This window comes from Pecten maximus, chromosome 12, assembly GCF_902652985.1.
Source record: "Pecten maximus chromosome 12, xPecMax1.1, whole genome shotgun sequence".
Lineage (NCBI taxonomy): Eukaryota > Metazoa > Mollusca > Bivalvia > Pectinida > Pectinidae > Pecten > Pecten maximus.
Window position 1 is genome coordinate 28337354 of NC_047026.1, and position 25489 is coordinate 28362842.

Genomic DNA, 25489 nt, shown 5'->3' on the forward strand with positions numbered 1-25489 from the left:
AATGTAATCAAAGTTAGTTTCTTTTTCATCTGGATCTATTCACTGTAATCTTATTACACAGAGGTGGTAAACAGTGTATAAATTGATTTGGCTACTCTGTGGAGAGGTCAATTTGGCTATACTATGTAAATAAATGTTGATTCTGCTACGCTTTGTTTATGAATCTGCACTGGTCATTTGTCTGACAAAGGTGATCAAGTGTAGCCTGACTGAAATGTCATGCTTAAATCCATTACTGGTTGTGACAATACCAAAATCTATTCACAATCATATACCTGAAGAACATGTTTAATAACATATTTTTTTTAATTGCTACAATATTTTGTTACACTTTCCTTCAAAAAAGTCTGTAGTAATGTAGATCCAGATTTATTATATGCTTGTGATTAAAGTCTCTTCAAAACTAATTAGTAGGATTCTGTGTTGTTCTTGTGAAGTTGTTTGTGTGTGTGTGTTTTTTTTTTTTTTTTTTTTTTTTAAATTTTATATATATATGGCCCATTCCTGGCCCCTGTTATTCCTTGAACCCTAGCTGGAAAATAAAGTTATCAAATATATCTATAAATATATAGATAATATAATTTTACAGACCTATATCAAATGTGTTGCTATAATGTTATAATTATCAACCTTTCAGAAGAACTTCAGTTTTTTTTTAATAATTTTTCAAATATATTGCTATGAAAAAAGCCATAATCATTGGAACTATTTTCATTGCATATATAACTATATTATAAAACTTAAGTCGATGTTCAGTGCTGTGATATGAATGATATGGATGTAGCTATTTCCATAATTATACATTATAAAGTCTTTATAAACAATTGATATTTCATGATCAGCTGACTCAACTCAAAATTATTTTTAAAACTTAATAAAATATGTGTTTTGAAATCAAAATCACATGTGCAATATTGTCAAGCTTCCCATCCTGCTAATTTACAAGAAGCCTGTGTGACATTTCACCACCTAACTTTAAAGTTAATGCATTACAACAGCATGTACAGCATGCATGTATTGTATATTTGATAATGGCTCAATTTAGGGCAGACATGCACGACAATTTAATTCATACTGTCTGCTATATGAGATACGTTAAGCAACATGGTACCTTGTTCAACCCACATTACCTATATAGAATTCTAGCTATTGCTCATATGTTAGGATACCTTGATATCAGCTTTACATATATAAATCATGTTTATTTATATCAACTGTCATTACTTATAGATGGAAGATTCAATTTGCAAAAAAAAACCACATGGTATCTAGATGGTTAATTCGCATCAGATCTGGCAATTAGTTTGTGGAATATGACACCGATGTGAGATGGAAGTGAAAGTGATCCATCTCGGTTATTGCGTCAAAATGACAAATGTTTTCAATGTGTCAAACACGATCGCGAACCCGGAGACATCGCCAGGTATGCCGTAGTTTACCGACTTACCTTTTCCACCTTGGCTGGACCCGTGGTTTCCCATACCGGTATGCGTTTCTCACGACACATTCAGCTTGTACATTTCTTTTAGTATTTACAAAATCTGAAGAATTTGTAATTGTTTTCGAGTGCAAAGGTATTTTAACTAAAGGCGGAAGTTCCGGTTTTGGTCTCGAGAGGTTTACCGCTAAAATCATTGAAAAATATTGAGTCGTCGCTTAGACCGCTAGAAACATAAATTCCTCATTTCCGGTTTCCTTGATTTTGGTGCTAGGCTATATCTAGTATATTATGTTTCTGACAATCAGCACGTTGAAGTAGCGATGTGAGTAAGAATCGCTTTGTGAATCTGATCGACCTTTACACTAGATTTTTTGATCAAATTGATTGAATATAATTGAGTATAACGTTTTAGATATTGTGTAAAGCCAGAGAGCTCAAGCTTTTGACAGGTTCGAATTCCTCTCAGCCTCTAACAGTAAACAGGCTTTGAAGATGCTGTTCAGAAATTTATATATTTCATATGTCATGGATGGAATGTAATACTCATGACAGAGAAAATAACCGATTTGTGTTAATAACGCTTGTACTTCTATTAGGTAATATATAAGTGTAGAGCTTTAAATAGCACTGTATCAAAAACATTAATTTATTTGAATAACAGGTCTACAGATTGCTGTAGAAATCATTTGTTAATCAAAAGAGAAATGATAGAATCTGTGACCATGCATATAACTTAAAAGCTGAAAAAAACACTCTAGCTTTCTGTAAGCACTGAAATTAATCAATTTGGATAAGTCCATTCAACTGATGGCCAGTTCAGCCCCAAGCAGTGCTTCCTCGAGATCGGGATTCGGAAGGGGGAATGCCACAGGGACCAGAAAAGCAACACCAACAAGTGCTGGGAAAGCTGGCAAAAAAGGCTCCCTCACAAGTTCATCTGATAGTTCAATAGGAAAATTAACAGCAGCTCACCCGAGACCATCAGCTAAATTAAACCCCAAAACAGTTGATCCAGTAAGTATTCATACTATACATCCTAGCTACCATCTTATAATTATGCTAGCTAGAGTGTGCTACCATCTTATAATTATGCTAGCTAGAGCCTACAAGAAATTGCCATTTAGCAAAATTGGTAAAAAATATAAATTGTGAAGAAACTTTGGATTGTTTGTTCAGACTATGTATATGTAGTACTAGTGTAATTTCTTGTCAAATATTTGTAAAATTCATGATTGATGCAATTTTTTGTACCAGTGTACATGTTCAAACATCGACATATAATTATATACATTAGTGTTAATTTGTTACTTAAGGCATGTTGACCTGCAGTGTGAGGTATACAAAAGTGAGTTATATAGCAAAGTGAGATATGCCAGACTCGGAGTGCACATGTGGAATACCAGAGTTATAAGTACATTGTATACCAGAATGTGGTATAGCAGAGTGAGGACATCATAACTATATATAGTGGGGTATACCAGAATGGGGTATAGCAGAGTTGCAGAGAAAAGTGAGGAATTGTAGGATGAGGTATAGCAGAGTGGGGTTTAGCAGATCTAGAGTGGGGTTAAGCAGAGTGGGGTATAGCAGAGTGGGGTTAAGCAGAGTGGGGTATAGCAGAGTGGGGTTTAGCAGAGTGGGGTATAGCAGAGTGGGGTTTAGCAGAGTGGGGTATAGCAGAGTGGGGTATAGCAGAGTGGGGTTTAGCAGAGTGGGGTATAGCAGAGTGGGGTATAGCAGAGTGGGGTTTAGCAGAGTGGGGTTTAGCAGAGTGGGGTATAGCAGAGTGGGGTATAGCAGAGTGGGGTTTAGCAGAGTGGGGTATAGCAGAGTGGGGTTTAGCAGAGTGGGGTATAGCAGAGTGGGGTATAGCAGAGTGGGGTTTAGCAGAGTGGGGTATAGCAGAGTGGGGTATAGCAGAGTGGGGTTTAGCAGATCTAGAGTGGGGTTAAGCAGAGTGGGGTATAGCAGAATGAGGTATAACAGAGTGGAGTATAGCAGAATGTGGTGAGATATATACAATGTATAGCAGAATGAGGTATTTCAGACTCTAAAGAGTGAGGTATAGCAGAGTGAGGTATAGCAGACTCAGAGTGAGATATAGCAGAGTGATGTATACTAGACTCAAAATGAGATATAGCAGAATTTAGGTACATGAATACTACATGTATACCAGAGTAAGGTATATCAGAGAGAGGTATTACAGAGTGTGTCATACCAGACTCAGAGAGATGTATACCAGACTCAAAGTAAGATATATAGCAGAGTGAGGTATAACAGGCTCAAAGAGAGGTATAGCAGAGTGAGGATTGAGGTATATAGAGCAGTGAGGTATAATGCAGTGATGTATAGCAGAGTGAGGTATATAGTACAGTGATGTATAACGCAGTGATGTATAGCAGAGTTAGGTATATTAAGCATTGAACGGCTTTCAGTTGGCATTCATAGTCAATATGAATGCCAACTGGACAGAGGCAAATTCCATGAAGCGCGCTAGAGTTTGGAGAACCCAGGTTCGAGTCTCGATGTGAATCTATTATGACCGCAGAAGTTGGTATGGTCCGGTAGCACCGGAAGTACTGGACACACGTGTACATCTTACATGTACATGTACATGTGTAGTATAATTACATACGTAAAATGAATAAAGTTATCGACAGTTTGAGTTAGTTTACATTGGTAACCCTGTGATACGGAACACGCTACAGCTATATATATATATGGTAGGGGACATATTGACTATGAATGCCAACTGAAAGCCGTTCAATGCTTATATTTACCATGTGCAATTTTTTTATTTGTTGTGCGATTTTTTTTTGAAATTTTCAAATTCAAGGCAGTTCATAAGCTGGTGAACTCGCAACTGAATTGGTAGGGTTATATAGTGGCAGTGCCATACAATGGTAAATATAGCACAGTGAGGTATAATGCAGTGATGTATAGCAGAGTGAGGTATATAGCACAGTGAGGTATAATGCAGTGATGTATAGCAGAGTGAGGTATATAGCACAGTGAGGTATAATGCAGTGATGTATAGCAGAGTGAGGTATATAGCGCAGTGAGGTATATATAACACAGTGATGTATAGCAGAGTGAAGAATACCAGACTCAAACTAATGGTAGGTATAGCAGAGTGAGGTATAATGCAGTGAGGTATATAACGCAGTGATGTATATAGCAGAGTGAAGAATACCAGACTCGGACTAGGTATATAGCAGAGTGAGGTATAGCAGAGCGTAATCTGAAGATTCCTGTTGTGTTTTTCAACCTTTTAAAGATTTGATATGGGCTATACAACTCCTGTCATAGTGAAAAGACGGGAAAAGCCAGGCCACTCTTGGGTCGCCACTTTGTTCTATGTTTTCAGTTGTTCATTATAATTACCAAGCTGTTGAAAAGAAACATACATACAGTGGAACTTCGTTAACTCGAAGTCGACGGGACCACGAAAAAACTTCGAGTTATCCGAGTTTTCGAATTAAGCGAGTTATCGTTTTTGTTGAAAAGTTTGGTCAATATTTGTCAACATTATATAATCATTATAACTTCGCTCTGTCGCTCATCAGTTTAGTGTGAAGACTGGTCAATACATGTAAATATATATGTAATGTTTCGTTATGTCACTTGTAATTTGGTGTAGTTTTGCCGATATACAGTCACAATAAAGTTTCTTTCACTTAGTCACTTCAATAACGATCTGATGTGCAAGTCATGTTTGCAAAAGGTAAACGATAAAACTGAATTTGACAAAATAACAAGTTATTAATGTCAAAACAAATAACCGTTTAAGTTTAACACAGATTGCATACAAAACGTAACAGAACCATTACCTTTTATTTGACATATATAAAATACTGTTTGATCGGCCTACTTACATTTTATTGATAACCACGCCATTTCCATGTGTATTAGCACCGGAAGTTGGGCTGTGCATGTGCGTATAAAATGTTACTGTAACTGAGTTGGCGTTTTATCCGATGTAATAGACAGCACTGACCGTTACAGTTGTACTCTGAACACCTCGGCAGTAATTACGCTATTGTTTCAGCAGTTTAAAGATTTAATAGGCGCCGGTGACTGTGTCATTTCTACACCTGTAAAAACATCAGCTGGGTAGATCTACCGGTGTGTCAGAGATTAGTTCCGCTTGAGCGAACGGGTAGATGAGTTGTTGACTATCGTGTGTACTGATATCGGTGACCGCCTTGGGAAATTACCTGATGTAAGTAAAGCAGTACTTTTTATCACCAAGACTTGTTGTTATAAGATTCAACCGACAATTTCTTTTATGAATTTACGAAACACTTATAATAGCATGTAGGTTAGTAGTGCCGATATGTTCAGTATTACAAACGGAATTTAGCTCTTAAAAAATGTCGGCGTTTGCCACCGATCGACGAAAATTATACTTCGAGTTATTCGAACATTTCAAGTAGGATTTTTATTGTTGGGACCAAATTTTTACTTCGTATTATCCGAGTTTTTCGAGTTATCCGAATTCGAATTTTCCGAGTTTTTTTTACTAAGATAAAGAGAGAATTCGGCCGGGACCAGCGAGGTACTTCGAGTTAAGCGGGGTATTCGAGTTATCCGAGTTCGAGTTAACGAAGTTCCACTGTATTTTAAAAAATTGATGATTTTTCGACCTACCTGACAAAACAGACATACATGTCACCACACATAAACATGTCAGTCTTAAGCTTGGAGCCGCGGTGGCTCAGTGGTTAAGGTGTCCCGACACTTTATCACTAGTCCTCCACCTCTAGGTGGCGAGTTCAAAACCTACGTGGGGCAGTTGCCAGGTACTGACTGTAGGCCGGTGGTTTTTCTCCGGGTACTCCAGCTTTCCTCCACCTCCAAAACCTGGCACGTCCTTAAATGTCCCTGGCTGTTAATAGGACGTTAAACAAAACAAACAAACAAACCAAACAGGTCAGTCTACTAGTTTTATAATCCAATACTGAATTTCTAAACATTTTGCAGCCATATTTGTAATATGGACTGTGTTCATGTGACCTGACAAATGCAAGATCTTGTTGGAATTGCATGACACAAATTATCCTCATGCTGAAAATGGTTTCCAGTGAGACTCATAATTATTTGATTCGCATTACAAATATGGCCGCAAAATTTTTGGAAACTCAGAGTTGAATTTCTTTCCAAACATATGCATGAGCTCTGAATTACAGACTGATTCTTTCTTTTTCTGCAGTTCAAAAGTCCAGCCAAGAACCAATCTGCATTTGCTGCTGTATACACCAATGGAGGAGTACCTTGTCGGTAAGATTGAAACATGCAAACAGGTAAAGACTAATATTAGAGTAAAACCAGTCTCATTCTTTTCCCTGTACGTGGGTGCATCACAGGTCACAGACTCAAAGTTGTAAGTCACATGTATAAAGACTGTAATATTACAGAAAACCAGTCTATCATCTCCCCATGGGTGGTCATGATCAGATGAAGTAGATGTCAAAACTTAATTATAACTTTCAGGATACCTTTAATAATATGGATGTGGACCTGCATTGTTTATACAGGATTTCTTAATTTCACTAGAACACGTATAAACAATATAGTATGCAGGTTTAACTTCTAGATATATCATTCTTATTACTGTTCAGAGTTACAGCATTCTGATCTATGAGAGTTACTTCCCTTTTTTCATTCTTATCAGTAAGTATATATAGAGATAATCTTGACAGCTGTTCGAGTAGAGAATGGGTTATACTGTTACTAGATTGTCAAACTGTATATTGGAGAAGTGGAATTGATGGAATAGGCATTTTCAAGAAAGATACAGTGAATTCCACAAATCAATTAACATTTCATGATTTATCAGAGAACACCTATATTAGCATATGTCGCATTCCCAAATGAAGAAATACGTACCTCCCAAATATCCTAGATTTAGATATATGCAGCTGGTCAACATAAACATACATACTTAAATTTAATCAATGTACGATGCAAATTATATCCTCTCATTGTTCTTGTACTTTTTTCAAGGTGACTGGTCACTTTATTACTTTAAGTTTTGTGGGGCAGCGGTGGCCGAGTGGTTAAGGTGTCCCGACACTTTAACACTAGCCCTCCACCTCTGGGTTGCGAGTCCGAAACCTACGTGGGGCAGTTGCCAGGTACTGACCGTAGGCCGGTGGTTTTTCTCTGGGTACTCCGGCTTTCCTCCACCTCCAAAACCTGGCACGTCCTTAAATGACCCTGGCTGTTAATAGGACGTTAAACAAAAACAAACAAACAAACAAGCAAACAAACAAAGTATTTTTTTGTTGATATTTCCAGGTTATTCCATGGTTCAGTCAAACACAAGCTGGCCTGGGAAACCCCTCCAGAACAGGTGCCCTTTGACCCTATTCTTGTAACCTTAGCAGAGGTAAGATACACATTTTTGGTCACCTCCATTGATTACTTCAGGCCCTTCGCATCACTGACTATAATCCTAGAAAGACGGAACACAGCTGTATGAGGCAGTGTAATTAATTTTGACTCCATTGTACTGTAATTGTAACTCAATTTGTTTTGAAAAAAATGCTTGTGTGTCTTTTGTGCAGTCCCTTGATATATATATCAAAGTCAGTCAGTGGGAGTTGAAAAAAAAGCTTGATGATGCAAACAGGTGTGCTATACATATTAGAATGTATGAATATCAATTTTTTACAGGCCACTATTTCCTAAAGTTTTGCTTTCCTGGCTTTTGATAGACTTTGCATTTAGTTCGATTACTTCAAACTAGACATTTGACAGTTATCAAATTCATATATATATTGGTGTTGGAAAGTGTATTACTTGAATTCTGTATACCAGGAAACCTCTACCACCATGTATACTAGAAACCCAACAGTCATACAAAGTCAATGTGAATGTATATTTATGCATATTTTGAGGAGTACAGCGTGGTGTTCCTTTTATGCGTACTCTTTTAAAAGCTAAAGAGTTTTAAATTATATACTTATTACAGGGTTTAAAGGAGACCGTCCATCCATATATGTTTGTCGCTAGGACTGGATTTAAAGAGCTACTGGAAGTTGATGGTTCTACAGAAAAAGTGTTGCCAATCTTGCCAAAAGTTTGCATAGCTGTTCGTACATCTTTGGTAAGTTATTGTGGTAAGAAAGCTGCCATATATGGTCATTTTAGAGGTGGTCATCATATACCTATATGTCGATACCAGAACCACCCTGATAGTTTTATACCTACATGTTGATACCAGAACCATCCCTGATAGTTTTATACCTACATGTCTATACCAGAACCATCCCTGATAGTTTTATACCTACATGTTGATACCAGAACCACCCTGATAGTTTTATACCTACATGTTGATACCAGAACCACCCTGATATTTTTATATCTACTTGTTGATACCAGAACCACCCTGATAGTTTTATACCTACATGTCTATACCAGAACCATCCCTGATAGTTTTATACCTACATGTTGATACCAGAACCATCCTGATAGTTTTATACCTACATGTTGATACCAGAACCATCCTGATAGTTTTATACCTACATGTCTATACCAGAACCATCCCTGATAGTTTTATACCTACATGTCTATACCAGAACCACCCTGATAGTTTTATACCTACATGTCTTTACTAGAACCACCCTGATATTTTTATACCTACATGTCTTTACTAGAACCACCCTGATAGTTTTATACCTACATGTCTTTACTAGAACCACCCTGATAGTTTAATACCTACATGTCTTTACTAGAACCACCCTGATATTTTTATACCTACATGTCTTTACTAGAACCACCCTGATAGTTTTATACCTACATGTCTTTACTAGAACCACCCTGATAGTTTTATACCTACATGTCGATACCAGAACCATGCCTGATAGTTTAATACCTACATGTTGATACCAGAACCACCCTGATAGTTTTATACTTCATGTCGATACCAGAACCATGCCTGATAGTTTAATACCTACATGTTGATACCAGAACCACCCTGATAGTTTTATACCTACATGTTGATACCAGAACCACCCTGATAGTTTTATACCTACATGTCGATACCAGAACCACCCTGATAGTTTTATACCTACATGTTGATACCAGAACCACCCTGATAGTTTTATACCTACATGTTGATACCAGAACCATCCCTGATAGTTTTATACCTACATGTTGATACCAGAACCATCCCTGATAGTTTTATACCTATATGTCTATACCAGAACCACCCTGATAGTTTTATACCTACACGTTGATACTAGAACCACCCTGATAGTTTATACCTACATGTCTATACTAGAACCACCCTGATAGTTTAATACCTACATGTCTATACCAGAACCACCCTGATAGTTTTATACCTACATGTTGATACCAGAACCATCCCTGATAGTTTTATACCTACATGTTGATACCAGAACCACCCTGATAGTTTTATACCTACATGTCTATACCAGAACCACCCTGATAGTTTTATACCTACATGTCGATACCAGAACCACCCTGATAGTTTTATACCTACATGTTGATACCAGAACCATCCCTGATAGTTTTATACCTACATGTTGATACCAGAACCACCCTGATAGTTTTATACCTACATGTTGATACTAGAACCACCCTGATAGTTTATACCTACATGTTGATACTAGAACCACCCTGATAGTTTTATACCTATATGTCTATACCAGAACCACCCTGATAGTTTTATACCTACATGTTGATACCAGAACCACCCTGATAGTTTTATATCTACATGTCTATACCAGAACCATCCCTGATAGTTTTATATCTACATGTTGATACCAGAACCACCCTGATAGTTTTATACCTACATGTCTATACCAGAATCACCCTGATAGTTTTATACCTATATGTCTATACCAGAACCACCCTGATATTTTTATACCTACATGTTGATACCAGAACCACCCTGATAGTTTTATACCTATATGTCTATACCAGAACCACCCTGATAGTTTTATACCTATATGTCTATACCAGAACCACCCTGATAGTTTTATACCTACATGTCTATACCAGAACCATCCCTGATAGTTTTATACCTACATGTCGATACTAGAACCACCCTGATAGTTTTATATCTACATGTTAATACCAGAACCTTCAAGACAGTGCTCTACTTTGTACTTTACAGAGCCATCCTGATAATTCGGTATTTGATTCTGGCCTGGATGCACTCCTACAGCTAAGTGATGTGGTTGGTCCATCACTGAATCAACATCTCAAACTTCTGATGGTGCCTGTAAGTTTACTGGGTATTAAAATCTAACAAATTATTGACTTCAGTTATTGCTTATTAGTAGTTACTGTATAACACTGTTAATTATGACTACAGTTATTAATACTGTTTGATCTTCAGTAATGTTGACTACAGTTAGTGATTATTGTATGATCATTGGTTATATATTGACTACAGTTAGTGATTATTGTATGATCATTGGTTATATATTGACTACAGTTAGTGATTATTGTATGATCATTGGTTATATATTGACTACAGTTAGTGATTATTGTATGATCATTGGTTATATATTGACTACAGTTAGTGATTATTGTATGATCATTGGTTATATATTGACTACAGTTAGTAATTATTGTATGATCATTGGTTATATATTGACTACAGTTAGTAATTATTGTATGATCATCAGTTATATTGACTACAGTTAGTAATTATTGTATGATCATTGGTTATATATTGACTACAGTTAGTGATTACTGTATGATTTGCAGTTATATTGACTACAGTTAGTAATTATTGTATGATCATCAGTTATATTGACTACAGTTAGTAATTATTGTATGATCATCAGTTATATTGACTACAGGTAGTAATTATTGTATGAACATCGGTTATATTGACTACAGTTAGTGATTACTGTATGATCATCAGTTATATTGACTACAGTTAGTGATTATTGTATGATCATCAGTTATATTGACTACAGTTAGTGATTACTGTATGATCATCAGTTATATTGACAACAGTTAGTAATTACTGTATGATCATCAGTTATATTGACTACAGTTAGTGATTATTGTATGATCATCGGTTATATTGACTACAGTTAGTGATTATTGTATGATCATCAGTTATATTGACTACAGTTAGTAATTATTGTATGATCATCAGTTATATTAACTACAGTTAGTAACGACTGTATGATCATTGGTTATATATTGACTACAGTTAGTGATTATTGTATGCTCATCGGTTATATTGACTACAGTTAGTGATTATTGTATGATCATCAGTTATATTGACTACAGTTAGTGATTACTGTATGATCATCAGTTATATTGACTACAGTTAGTGATTATTGTATGATCATCAGTTATATTGACTACATTTAGTGATTACTGTATGATCATCAGTTATATTAACTACAGTTAGTAACTACTGTATGATCATCAGTTATATATTGCTTACAGTTAGTGATTATTGTATCATCATCAGTAATATTGTCAACAGTTAGTGATTACTGTATGATCTTCATTAATATTGACTACAGTTATTAATTACTGTATGATCATCAGTTATATTGACTACAGTTAGTAATTATTGTATGATCATTGGTTATATATTGACTACAGTTAGTGATTACTGTATGATTTGCAGTTATATTGACTACAGTTAGTAATTATTGTATGATCATCAGTTATATTGACTACAGTTAGTAATTATTGTATGATCATCAGTTATATTGACTACAGGTAGTAATTATTGTATGAACATCGGTTATATTGACTACAGTTAGTGATTACTGTATGATCATCAGTTATATTGACTACAGTTAGTGATTATTGTATGATCATCAGTTATATTGACTACAGTTAGTGATTACTGTATGATCATCAGTTATATTGACAACAGTTAGTAATTACTGTATGATCATCAGTTATATTGACTACAGTTAGTGATTATTGTATGATCATCGGTTATATTGACTACAGTTAGTGATTATTGTATGATCATCAGTTATATTGACTACAGTTAGTAATTATTGTATGATCATCAGTTATATTAACTACAGTTAGTAACTACTGTATGATCATTGGTTATATATTGACTACAGTTAGTGATTATTGTATGATCATCGGTTATATTGACTACAGTTAGTGATTATTGTATGATCATCAGTTATATTGACTACAGTTAGTGATTACTGTATGATCATCAGTTATATTGACTACAGTTAGTGATTATTGTATGATCATCAGTTATATTGACTACATTTAGTGATTACTGTATGATCATCAGTTATATTAACTACAGTTAGTAACTACTGTATGATCATCAGTTATATATTGCTTACAGTTAGTGATTATTGTATCATCATCAGTAATATTGTCAACAGTTAGTGATTACTGTATGATCTTCATTAATATTGACTACAGTTATTAATTACTGTATGATCATCAGTTATATTGACTACAGTTAGTAATTATTGTATGATCATTGGTTATATATTGCTTACAGTTAGTGATTATTGTATGATCATCAGTTATATTGACTACAGTTAGTGATTACTGTATGATCATCAGTTACATTGACTACAGTTAGTAATTATTGTATGATCATCAGTTATATCGACTACAGTTAGTAACTACTGTATGATCATCAGTTAAATTGACTTCAGTTAGTGATTACTGTATGATCATCATTAATATTGACTACAGTAACTCTATGATAATCAGTAATGTATGGTTGATTGATAGATTCTGTTTAAAAGCCCATCAACAGCCATGGTCATTCACAGCCAAACAGTATTGAGCATGGGTGTCAGTAATAGTTACTAGTTACTGAATTTACTGTTTAATGATTGGTGAAGTTTACTGCCACTTGGTAATTAATGCTGATTAGCTAGTAATTGTGGTATGAACACTGGTATTGACACAGAAGATGAATTCAGCCTGTAATTAGGCTTTGGAAATGATTGATATACTTTTGTGACAATATGCTCTGTTATCCTGACAAGACTGACACAATCTGTTGTAGGTTGCTAAAAGAATGATGGAAAAGAAACACAGAGACAAGATTACTGAAGTTTTACAGACATTGGAACAAAATGGAGGAAAGGTATATTAATTGTAGATTTCAGTTTAAGTCAGCTTTTTAGGTCATCTGACCCGAAGGGTCAGGATGACCTATAGTCATCATGCTTCGTCCGTCGTCGTGCGCCGTGCGCCGTGCGCCGTCTGCCGTGCGCCGTCCGCCGTGCGTAAACTTTTCACATTTTAAACTTCTTCTCAAGTTCCACCAGTAGGATTGAGCTGAAACTTGCCTGAAATGATGCTGGGATGGTCCTGACCAAGTGTTGTTAATTTTCGGGTCGGTCCGAAATCCAAGATGGCCGCAATTGCCGCCATTTTGAAAACACATTTGAAACTTCTTCTCAAGTTCCACTGGTGAGATTGAGCTGAAACTTGCCTGAAATGATCCTGGGATGGTCCTGAGGAAGTGTTGTTATTTTTCAGGTCGGTCAGAAATCCAAGATGGCCGCCATGGCAACCATCTTGAAAAACACATTTTAAACTTCTTCTCCAGTTCCACTGGTGTGATTGAGCTGGAAATTGGTGAGGATGTTAAGGAAGGAGAGCCAATAAAGTGTTGTTATTTTTCGGCTTCGTAAAAACTTTGACATGGCAGCCACGGCAGCCATTTTGTAACATGATTGCGCAATCATTGTTCTTCTGAACAACACCTATTTCAAACTTCTTCTCAAATTCCATCAGTGGGATTCAGCTTTAACTAACCAGAAATGATCCTGAGATGGTCCTGACCAAGTGTTGTTATTTTTCAAGTCGGTCAGAAATCCAAGATGGCCGCCATGGCAACCATCTTGAAAAACACGTTTTAAACTTCTTCTCCAGTTCCACTGGTGCGATTGAGCTGGAAATTGGTGAGGATGTTAAGGAAGGAGAGGCATCAAAGTGTTGTTATTTTTCAGCCTCGTAAAAACTTTGACATGGTAGCCACGGCAGCCATTTGTAACATGATTGCGCAATCATTGTTCTTCTGAACAACACCTATATCAAACTTCTTCTCAAATTCCACCAGTGGGATTCAGCTCTTACTAAGCAGAAATGATCCTGAGATGGTCTTGACCAAGTGTTGTTATTTTTCAAGTCGGTCAGAAATCCAAGATGGCCGCCATGGCAACCATCTTGAAAAACACATTTTAAACTTCTTCTCCAGTTCCACTGGTGCGATTGAGCTGAAAATTGGTGAGGATGTTAAGGAAGGAGAGCCAATAAAGTGTTGTTATTTTTTCGGCCTCATAAAAACTTTGACATTGCAGCCACGGCAGCCATTTTGTAAAATGATTGCGCAATCAGGGTTCTTCTAAACAACACCTATATCAAACTTCTTCTCAAATTCCACCAGTGGGATTGAGCTCTTACTTACCAGAAATGATTTTGTGATGGTCCTGACCAAGTGTTGTTATTTTTCAAGTCGGTCAGAAATCCAAGATGGCCGCCATGGCAACCATCTTGAAAAACACGTTTTAAACTTCTTCCCCAGTTCCACTGGTGCGATTGAGCTGGAAATTGGTGAGGATGTTAAGGAAGGAGAGGCAACAAAGTGTGGTTATTTTTTGGCTTCGTAAAAGCTTCGACATGGTAGCCACGGCGGCCATTTTGTAACATGATTGCGCAATCATGGTTTTTCCTGAACAACACCTATTTCAAACTTCTACTCAAATTCCATCAGTGGGATTCAGCTGTAACTTACCAGAAATGATCCTGAGATGGTTCTGGATAAGTGTTGTTATTTATTGGATCGGTCAGAAATCCAAGATGGCCACCATGGCCAACAGTGCCACTATATACTTGCTACAGAGAATACATACTACAATAATAGAAGGTTTTTAATTTAGAGTCAGATGACCGTTAAGGCCCCTGGGCCTCTTGTTTATTGTTCTGATAAGTTGACAGTCTCTTCTTTAAAGAGCTGAACTCAGAAAATTATACCCTGGAGATGAAGGTTTGAATTTGATAGATTTTTTGGTTTTGCATCTTCGACATTATAGGTACTGTCAAATCTGACTATAAAAAGGCAAAATGAAAAAAAAAGATTGACAAGAACCAAATATTATCCAGACCCAATTTTTGTGTCACTTTATATTTAAAATCGCTTCCATTTAACTAGTAAAGGAGTTGTGTAATTTAATCATTTTGTGTGTGCCCAACACATTCCTTGTGTGCACATGTACAAGATACTTTCTAAATTCCTCAATAGATATTTACACCATGGGATGGTAACATCGATAAAGCTGTTGATCTGTACCAGCACACAAGTTTGATTTCAAAGTAAAGGTCAATTTGGTGGTAAGAGGCCAAGGTTAAAGTCAAGGTAAAAATAATTGTGGTGGTCATAGGTCAAGGTTAAAGAGTCATTGTGCTGGTCAAGGTTAAAGAGTCGTTGTGGTGGTCAGAGGTCATGGTTAAAGAGTCGTTGTGGTGGTCAGAGGTCAAGGTTAAGGAGTCGTTGTGGTGGTCAGAGGTCAAGGTTAAAGAGTTGTTGTGGTGGTCAGAGGTCAAGGTTAAAGAGTCGTTGTGGTGGTCAGAGGTCAAGGTTAAAGAGTCGTTGTGGTGGTCAGAGGTCATGGTTAAAGAGTCGTTGTGTTGGTCAGAGGTCAAGGTTAAAGAGTCGTTGTGGTGGTCAGAGGTCAAGGTTAAAGAGTCGTTGTGGTGGTCAGAGGTCAAGGTTAAAGAGTCGTGGTGGTCAGAGGTCAAGGTTAAAGAGTCGTTGTGGTGGTCAGAGGTCATGGTTAAAGAGTCGTGCTGGTCAGGGGTCAAGGTTAAAGAGTCGTTGTGGTGGTCAGAGGTCATGGTTAAAGAGTCGTGGTGGTCAGAGGTCAAGGTTGAAGAGTCGTTGTGGTGGTCAGAGGTCATGGTTAAAGAGTCGTGGTGGTCAGAGGTCAAGGTTAAAGAGTTGTTGTGGTGGTCAGCGGTCAATGGTGAAGAGTCATTAAGATCACACTTCATTTTTTTAACTTTATGTAAGTGTTCTGTTGTTTATTTCACATTCACCTATTCCTATCAGTACAGTTTCTATATAGCATTCCTTTTTTTTCCAGGAAGCACTGCCATCAATAAAATCCAAAGTTCCAACCTATTCTTCCATATTTGGCTGAGGATACAGAACAGAACACCTAAGTTGATAATGGCTCCAGATCGGCCACTGAAGAGTGCTGAGGATGTATAGCATGTAGAATTTTACCAAGAAAGTTGTATGAAGAGTTTCAACATTGAGATATTTCAAATTGAGATATTGTAACTGTTGCCAGTTTTTTTTTAAATAACACATGTATTAAGAATTTATGCAATAATTGATTACAGTCAGTTTAGGATTTATGATCTGATTTTATATTAAGATATCAGATATCTATGTATTAGAACTGAGCTAGTCAGGACTATCAGGTTTACATAAAAGTATGATAACTCGGATATTTCTTAATGCAGCTTCACCTACCAGCCCCGGGTACACATTTGTTATTTTGTTCAGTTGCTCAAAAAGTATCAATGTGATTTTATCCAAGCCTTGGATATAATTACATTGTAGTATGTACATCTCATAACATCTGACGGATTACATCAATTTTAACTTTTTGCTGTATTTTTGGTTTACAAACTTTAGATTTTGAGAAATTGATATAAAAACTTTATTGCTTCCCTAATTGATTTACAAATTAATTGATAGCAAAATCATATTAAATTTAATAATAAATCAGATGTATCTCCTTCTCACTTTTCAAAAAGAGTGATTTTTGGGGTAACAATGACATATTTAGGTAAATTTTGAGAAATAATTTGTTTTGCAATACCTCAATATTTACACATGCCTATAATATATAGAGGGTTGCTTCCATACTATCCAGTGGAGTTTTTTTTTTGTTGATTTTGGAAAAAATATTGCAATTTTAGTGAATTTTTGAGTTCGTTTAAAACTGACTTCTATAACACTAACACTATACTGACAAAATGGGACAGGTGAGGCGTGATTATGTTTAATTCTTGTTGAATTATTGTCTTGGTCTGGTTGGTTAAATCAATGAAATATTGTTGCTGATTGTTGCTGAGTTTAATTAATTCTTTTAATACATATTAAAATATGTTTTGTGTTTTTAATGTTTGAATGATGATTTCGATATCTAGTGTTCAAAATAAAGTTAGATATGAATGATATTAAAGTAATCTCCATTATTATAATATTGAAATTTCATATCTAAATAATAACGAATTTGCTGCCTCCGTTTCTTCACCCTTATTTTTCCTATGTGTTTTTTCTGTCTTTATTTTTGTACCATTCCTTGTATAACCCTGGCTGTAATTAGTGTCTCCTTGACACAAGTCCTTGTATGACCCTGGCTGTTAGTGTCTCCTTGACACTATTCCCTGTATAACCCTGGCTGTTAGTGTCTCCTTGACACAATTCCTTGTATAACCCTGTGTGTTATTAGTGTCTCCTTGACACCTTTCCCTGTATAACCCTGGCTGTTAGTGTCTCCTTGACACCATTCCTTGTATAACCCTGGCTGTTAGTGTCTCCATGACACAATTCCTTGTATAACCCTGGCTGTTAGTGTCTCCTTGACACCATTCCTTGTATAACCCTGGCTGTTAGTGTCTCCTTGACACCATTCCCTGTATAACCCTGGCTGTTAGTGTCTCCTTGACACAAGTCCTTGTATGACCCTGGCTGTTAGTGTCTCCTTGACACTATTCCCTGTATAACCCTGGCTGTTAGTGTCTCCTTGACACAAGTCCTTGTATGACCCTGGCTGTTAGTGTCTCCTTGACAATATTCCCTGTATAACCCTGGCTGTTAGTGTCTCCTTGACACAAGTCCTTGTATGACCCTGGCTGTTAGTGTCTCTTTGACACTATTCCTTGTATAACCCTGGCTGTTAGTGTCTCCATGACACAATTCCTTGTATGACCCTGGCTGTTAGTGTCTCCTTGACACCTTTCCCTGTATAACCCTGGCTGTTAGTGTCTCCTTGACACCATTCCTTGTATAACCCTGGCTGTTATTAGTGTCTCCATGACACCATTCCTTGTATAACCCTGGCTGTTAGTGTCTCCTTGACACCATTCCTTGTATAACCCTGGCTGTTAATGTCTCCTTGACACCATTCCCTGTATAACCCTGGCTATTATTAGTGTCTCCTTGACACCATTCCCTGTATAACCCTGGCTGTTAGTGTCTCCTTGACACCATTCCTTGTATAACCCTGTCTGTTAGTGTCTCCTTGACACCATTCCTTGTATAACCCTGGCTGTTAGTGTCTCCTTGACACCATTCCCTGTATAACCCTGGCTATTATTAGTGTCTCCTTGACACCATTCTTTGTATAACCCTGGCTGTTATTAGTGTCTCCTTGACACCATTCCTTGTATAACCCTGGCTGTTAGTGTCTCCTTGACACCATTCTTTGTATAACCCTGGCCTTTAGTGTCTCCTTGACACCATTCCTTGTATAACCCTGGCTGTTAGTGTCTCCTTGACACCATTCCTTGTATAACCCTGGCTGTTAGTGTCTCCTTGACACCATTCCTTGTATAACCCTGGCTGTTAGTGTCTCCTTGACACCATTCCTTGTATAACCCTGGCTGTTAGTGTCTCCTTGACACCTTTCCCTGTATAACCCTGGCTGTTAGTGTCTCCTTGACACCATTCCTTGTATAACCCTGGCTGTTAGTGTCTCCTTGACACCATTCCTTGTATAACCCTGGCTGTTAGTGTCTCCTTGACACCATTCCTTGTATAACCCTGGCTGTTAGTGTCTCCTTGACACCTATTCCCTGTATTACCCTGGCTGTTAGTGTCTCCTTGACACCATTCCTTGTATAACCCTGGCTGTTAGTGTCTCTTTGACACCATTTCCTTGTATAACCCTGTGTGTTATTAGTGTCTCCTTGGCACCATTCCTTGTATAACCCTGGCTGTTAGTGTCTCCGTGACACCATTCCTTGTATAACCCTGGTTGTTTTTGGGATGTTAGCACAAAACAGTCATAATAAATATACTTCCGTATTTTCAACATTTTCATTTGCTGCAGTGTTCTCGTATTTTGTTTTTAAATGGAAATGATTTACTTGATTCTAAATGAATGGTAATCCGTGTCATTTTTATATTTAATGATATTTTGGAAAATTAATATAATTTTTTTTATTACTAAACGAATTAGTGTTTTCAGTAAACTAATTTGGCTTGAACAACTGGACCAGAAAATGTATATTTTAAATTACTTGCCATTGAATCTACATGTACATGTATATTGTATGTGTTTCATCTGTGACATGAAGTGGATGTTTAAAACTAATACTTTCGTTGTTGTAAATCAAATCAAATTTAAACTGGCCCATTCTACCACTAGTAGTAGTGGAAACATTTAATTATCCACTTCTACATAATATATATATACTGGTAAGATATGTAGGATTTAATTGCACACTTGGTTGTATGTATTTGGTTTTACAACTTTATTTAATGACCTGTATACCTCTTTAATTAACATGAGTATTTCTATGTAAGTTTCCGTCCAGGTTAGTTAAGGTCAAAAGACCATGGGGAACATTTATGGTCAACATCAAGATCTGAAAAATATTTCCTTGTGTGATATGAAGTGGTTGTCACCATCCTAGTTTTCATTTTTGAGCACGTTTCATATAATGGATTTGAGTTGAATTTACATGGTAGGTGTTATCTGTTAAGGAGATCACTCTTACCCTGCTGAAACACCTGGTCTCCCATGTATGTTGTCACTGGTCTCTGTGTGTAGATCTAGGTATTGTAAATTTGGTGTTACATTGCTGAATATATGTGTATGATATACCAATAGAGGTACCTGTTATGTCAGGAGAAATGTTCATTGATGATAAACAGAACAGTTGCACAATCAATATCATGTTTTATTTTTAACATAACCAATGTAATATAGAATTAGTCTGCAAACTGATATAGAGAAAGTTTTATGTAAGAAGAGGTTGTGTTAAAAACTGACATCAGAATGTTCATTGCAGATAAAAAATCCAAACATTTGCCATAATAGATAGAAATAGATTGAAATCACAGAGCTAGCATTATAGATTGAAATCACACAGAACTAACATTATAGATTGAATCACAGAGCTAGCAGGATAGATTGGTATCACAGAGCTAGCAGGATAGATTGAATCAGAGCTAGCAGGATAGATTGAATCACAGAGCTAGCAGGATAGATTGGTATCACAGAGCTAGCAGGATAGATTGGTATCACAGAGCTAGCAGGATGGATTGAATCACAGAGCTAGCAGGATAGATTGGTATCACAGAGCTAGCAGGATAGATTGAATCACAGAGCTAGCAGGATAGATTGAATCACAGAGCTAGCAGGATAGATTGGTATCACAGAGCTAGCAGGATAGATTAAATCAGAGCTAGCAGGATAGATTGAATCACAGAGCTAGCAGGATAGATTGAATCACAGAGCTAGCAGGATAGATTGAATCACAGAACTAGCAGGATAGATTGAATCACAGAGCTAGCAGGATAGATTGAATCACAGAGCTAGCAGGATAGATTGGTATCACAGAGCTAGCAGGATAGATTGGTATCACAGAACTAGCAGGATAGATTGAATCACAGAGCTAGCAGGCTAGATTGGTATCACAGAGCTAGCAGGATAGATTGAATCACAGAGCTAGCAGGATAGATTGAATCACAGAGCTAGCAGGATAGATTGGTATCACAGAGCTAGCAGGATAGATTGAATCACAGAACTAGCAGGATAGATTGGTATCACAGAGCTAGCAGGATAGATTGAATCACAGAGCTAGCAGGAGATTGAATCAGAGCTAGCAGGATAGATTGAATCACAGAGCTAGCAGGATAGATTGGTAACACAGAGCTAGCAGGATAGATTGGTATCACAGAGCTAGCAGGATAGATTGAATCAGAGCTAGCAGGATAGATTGGTATCACAGAGCTAGCAGGATAGATTGGTATCACAGAACTAGCAGGATAGATTGGTATCACAGAGCTAGCAGGATAGATTGGTATCACAGAGCTAGCAGGATAGATTGAATCACAGAACTAGCAGGATAGATTGAATCAGAGCTAGCAGGATAGATTGGTATCACAGAGCTAGCAGGATAGATTGGTAACACAGAGCTAGCAGGATAGATTGAATCACAGAGCTAGCAGGATAGATTGAATCACAGAGCTAGCAGGATAGATTGGTATCACAGAGCTAGCAGGATAGATTGGTAACACAGAGCTAGCAGGATATATTGAATCACAGAGCTAGCAGGATAGATTGGTATCACAGAGCTAGCAGGATAGATTGGTAACACAGAGCTAGCAGGATAGATTGAATCACAGAACTAGCAGGATAGATTGAATCACAGAGCTAGCAGGATAGATCGAATCACAGAGCTAGCAGGATAGATTGAATCACAGAGCTAGCAGGATAGATTGAATCACAGAGCTAGCAGGATAGATTGAATCACAGAACTAGCAGGATAGATTGAATCACAGATATAGCAGGATAGATTGAATCACAGAGCTAGCAGGATAGATTGGTATCACAGAGCTAGCAGGATAGATAGGTATCACAGAGCTAGCAGGATAGATTGAATCACAGAGCTAGCAGGATAGATTGAATCACAGAACTAGCAGGATAGATTGAATCACAGAGCTAGCAGGATAGATTGGTATCACAGAGCTAGCAGGATAGATTGGTATCACAGAGCTAGCAGGATAGATTGAATCACAGAGCTAGCAGGATAGATTGGTAACACAGAGCTAGCAGGATAGATTGGTATCACAGAGCTAGCAGGATAGATTGAATCACAGAACTAGCAGGATAGATTGGTATCACAGAGCTAGCAGGATAGATTAAATCAGAGCTAGCAGGATAGATTGGTATCACAGAGCTAGCAGGATAGATTGGTATCACAGAGCTAGCAGGATAGATTGGTATCACAGAGCTAGCAGGGTAGATTGGTATCACAGAGCTAGCAGGATAGATTGAATCAGAGCTAGCAGGATAGATTGGTATCACAGAGCTAGCAGGATAGATTGAATCACAGAGCTAGCAGGGTAGATTGGTATCACAGAGCTAGCAGGATAGATTGAATCAGAGCTAGCAGGATAGATTGAATCAGAACTAGCAGGATAGATTGAATCACAGAGCTAGCAGGATAGATTGAATCAGAGCTAGCAGGATAGATTGAATCAGAGCTAGCAGGATCGATTGAATCAGAACTAGCATTATAGTTTGAATCACAGCTAGCAGGATAACTTGAAATTACAGTTAGACTTTTCTATTTGAGTCACATAGCTAGTTTAATGATTGAAGTCGTAGATAAATTTCAGAAGTTTGGTGCTATTTAGATTAGAACTGATAACACACAGGCCTACAAGGTTTGACCTTTTTACCAGAGTTGTTCATTTAGAAAATAAGGACGGATCTAGACTTTGTGATAAGCCTTAAGACTTCAAAGTCCTGTATGATATCTGAAGATCCTTATAGATTTATTCCAAGTATGCAATGTTTAAAAAATCGAGGTACCAGTTTGTCTGCATGAACGAATATGCTCAAGTTATCACACTCGTGTATGTCTTGTAGGGCAGAAATAAGTCTTATTTAAGCAATACCTTGTATGTAAATAGGTTTTATCAATAGGTTTGTGGCAATTCACTTATATGTAGTCTAGAAATGTGTTTAAAGTTTGAAGTTTGTACTTTAATTCTATAAGAATTGTACTTTGTAATGTTTGGGAGATAAAAAAAGTTCCTCCCAGTAAATATGTAATTGAAATTTTTAGATATCTGTTTTAGACTCTGATATTACTGGTTTTAAGTAAAGAAATACTACCAATGTGTATGTATATACACAATTTCATATGTACGTGTAGGTTGTTTACCATACGTAATTGCCTACAAAGAATTTCAGATAAAAAGGTTGTGACAAAAATGGTTTAATGAAGATCAAAGTAGATATGTTTTAAAAATAGTTTAGAAAGTGAAAATGGTAATTTTAATTTACCATTAGTTAAATCCATATGTTGTTAAAGTACTACTTAAATTTCACCTTGTATTAAAACATGTACATTGTACCTGTAAGATTGGCTTTCTGCACTGTTAAAAGATGTTCCTGCCATATATATGTGCTGTAACAAGTCCATGCCAACTCATGTCTACTGAAGTTCAGTTACACTAACAAGTGCAACTTCAGTATTCAATAAGTCCTTCCTTTGGGTTAAATGCTTCAGTATTCAATAAGTTCCACCCCTTGGGTTAAATGCTTCAGTATTCAACAAGTCCATCCTTTGGGTTAAATTCTTCAGTATTCAATAAGTCCTTCCTTTGGGTTAAATGCTTCAGTATTCAACAACTCCTTCCTTTGGGTTAAATTCTTCAGTATTCAACAAGTCCATCCTTTGGGTTAAATTCTTCAGTATTCAACAAGTCCATCCTTTGGGTTAAATTCTTCAGTATTCAATAAGTCCATCCTTTGGGTTAAATGCCTCAGTATTCAATAAGTCCATCCTTTGGGTTAAATGCTTCAGTATTCAACAAGTCCATCCTTTGGGTTAAATGCTTCAGTATTCAACAAGTCCATCCTTTTGGTTGAATGCTTCAGTATTCAACAAGTCCATCCTTTGGGTTAAATGCTTCAGTATTCAACAAGTCCATCCTTTGGGTTAAATGCTTCAGTATTCAACAAGTCCATCCTTTGGGTTAAAATGTAAGTGTTGGCCCCTGGACTTATTACACAATAGATAAGGTACTGTACTGAGTCCGTCTGTCTAAAATGTTCGCTGTGTGTCATAACTAGAGTTACTTGTGTTGCCCTAGTACATATTAATAAGTACACATATAGTTTGTGCTATTTTTAATATGAATTAATTGTTATATGTACAGTTTGTTGATGTTTTATTTATTTTTGTACATTCCATAAAAAATTGAACCAAAAACAGTTTCTTTGTCTTCTTTTAGACTATACATAGTTTCACTATTAATCCAGTCTGTTTTTGATGGTAAGGTAAATTTTGTTTATTAAGTAGAACAAGGAGCATTGTATTATCCTCATTGACTTGTTCAAAGTGCTTTCCCAGTATAGAACAAGTGTGATCCATGATTGTAAATCTCATCTGCAGCAGCCGTCACAAAACATTTACTCAAGTTTCAGATACTTATTACTTTAAGAATGACATACATCAGCTCAAAGCTAAACTAATGCATAATATTATTACACAAACTGTAGATTGTTATGAGGAGTTAAAACTAATTCTAAAAGTAATCCAAACAAATTGAGTTTCAATGTCCAAAGATTCATATAATTATCCAGATGTGGGAAAAAAATTCCAAACACTTGATTATCATTTTTATCATACCAAGACCTCTTGTAGCCAAGTGCTACCAGGCCATGGCCATAAAAGGCTGCTTGCAGCCCAAGGGACGCTTGAACAGGATTGAAGCATGCCTGTCTGTTCCAGGAATGTTGTCAACATTCTGGCACCAGGTGGCCAGGACTGATTTGAGGTGGGATAAAGGCCTAGATCATCCCTTCATGTTGCCTAAACACTAGCTACAGTCGTGAAAGGAGACATGAAGCCCAGTAACTCACCAACCAAGCTAAATCTTCAAGTGGAGTAACCAGCTATTCAAGAAATGACCTTGACCTTCATTCCATTTCACAAGTTCAAATAATTATAATGTGTTTATATTTTCCAGTGATCGAATTCAGTGGAAAACTGATAACCAATTCACAGTTTATTCAGACTGCACTGGAAATAGTTATCTTGTCTGTTAATCTGAGGTGTGATCCCTACCGGGATGTTTGTGTTTCTCATGGAAGCCGAGATCTAACACAGATTCCTGTGCATTTTTAGGTTGTTTCGTCTGGCCGTTTTTGTTTCTCATGGAAGCTGAGATCCAACTACGTTGTCCAATTCATTGATTTGGTTGCATGGTCAAGGCACTTCACCTTAATTATTCTGTATGCACCAGGCCTCCTGTGTGTTAGCAACCCACAAGGC

General features: G+C 36.9%; 2 protein-coding genes across 4 annotated transcripts in view; one reads left to right on the forward strand and one right to left on the reverse strand.

The window, feature by feature from the left end:
- Window positions 1–1628, reverse strand: part of LOC117338781 (protein neuralized-like) — a 64742-nt gene extending 63114 nt beyond the window's left edge. The window contains exon 1 of one of the 2 annotated variants that reach the window (XM_033900110.1): window positions 1448–1628. In XM_033900110.1, coding sequence (XP_033756001.1) covers window positions 1448–1481 — 34 coding nt within the window. In that variant the 5' untranslated portion in view covers window positions 1482–1628. The remainder of the gene's footprint in view (window positions 1–1447) is intronic. The other variant, XM_033900109.1, reaches the window with a different exon arrangement.
- Window positions 1629–1691: 63 nt separating this feature from the next.
- On the forward strand, window positions 1692–18014 carry LOC117338782 (PACRG-like protein). 2 transcript variants are annotated; one of them, XM_033900113.1, is made up of 8 exons: window positions 1692–1763; window positions 2237–2455; window positions 6654–6721; window positions 7742–7832; window positions 8418–8552; window positions 10587–10694; window positions 13452–13532; window positions 16537–18014. In XM_033900113.1, exons 2-8 carry the CDS (start codon window positions 2249–2251, stop codon window positions 16591–16593), a joined length of 747 nt encoding a protein of 248 aa, XP_033756004.1. In that variant the 5' UTR covers window positions 1692–1763; window positions 2237–2248; the 3' UTR covers window positions 16594–18014. The 2 variants fall into 2 exon arrangements, with proteins under 2 accessions (XP_033756004.1, XP_033756003.1); XM_033900112.1 differs by having other exon boundaries at window positions 1712–2455.
- The last annotated feature ends 7475 nt before the right edge of the window (window positions 18015–25489 follow it).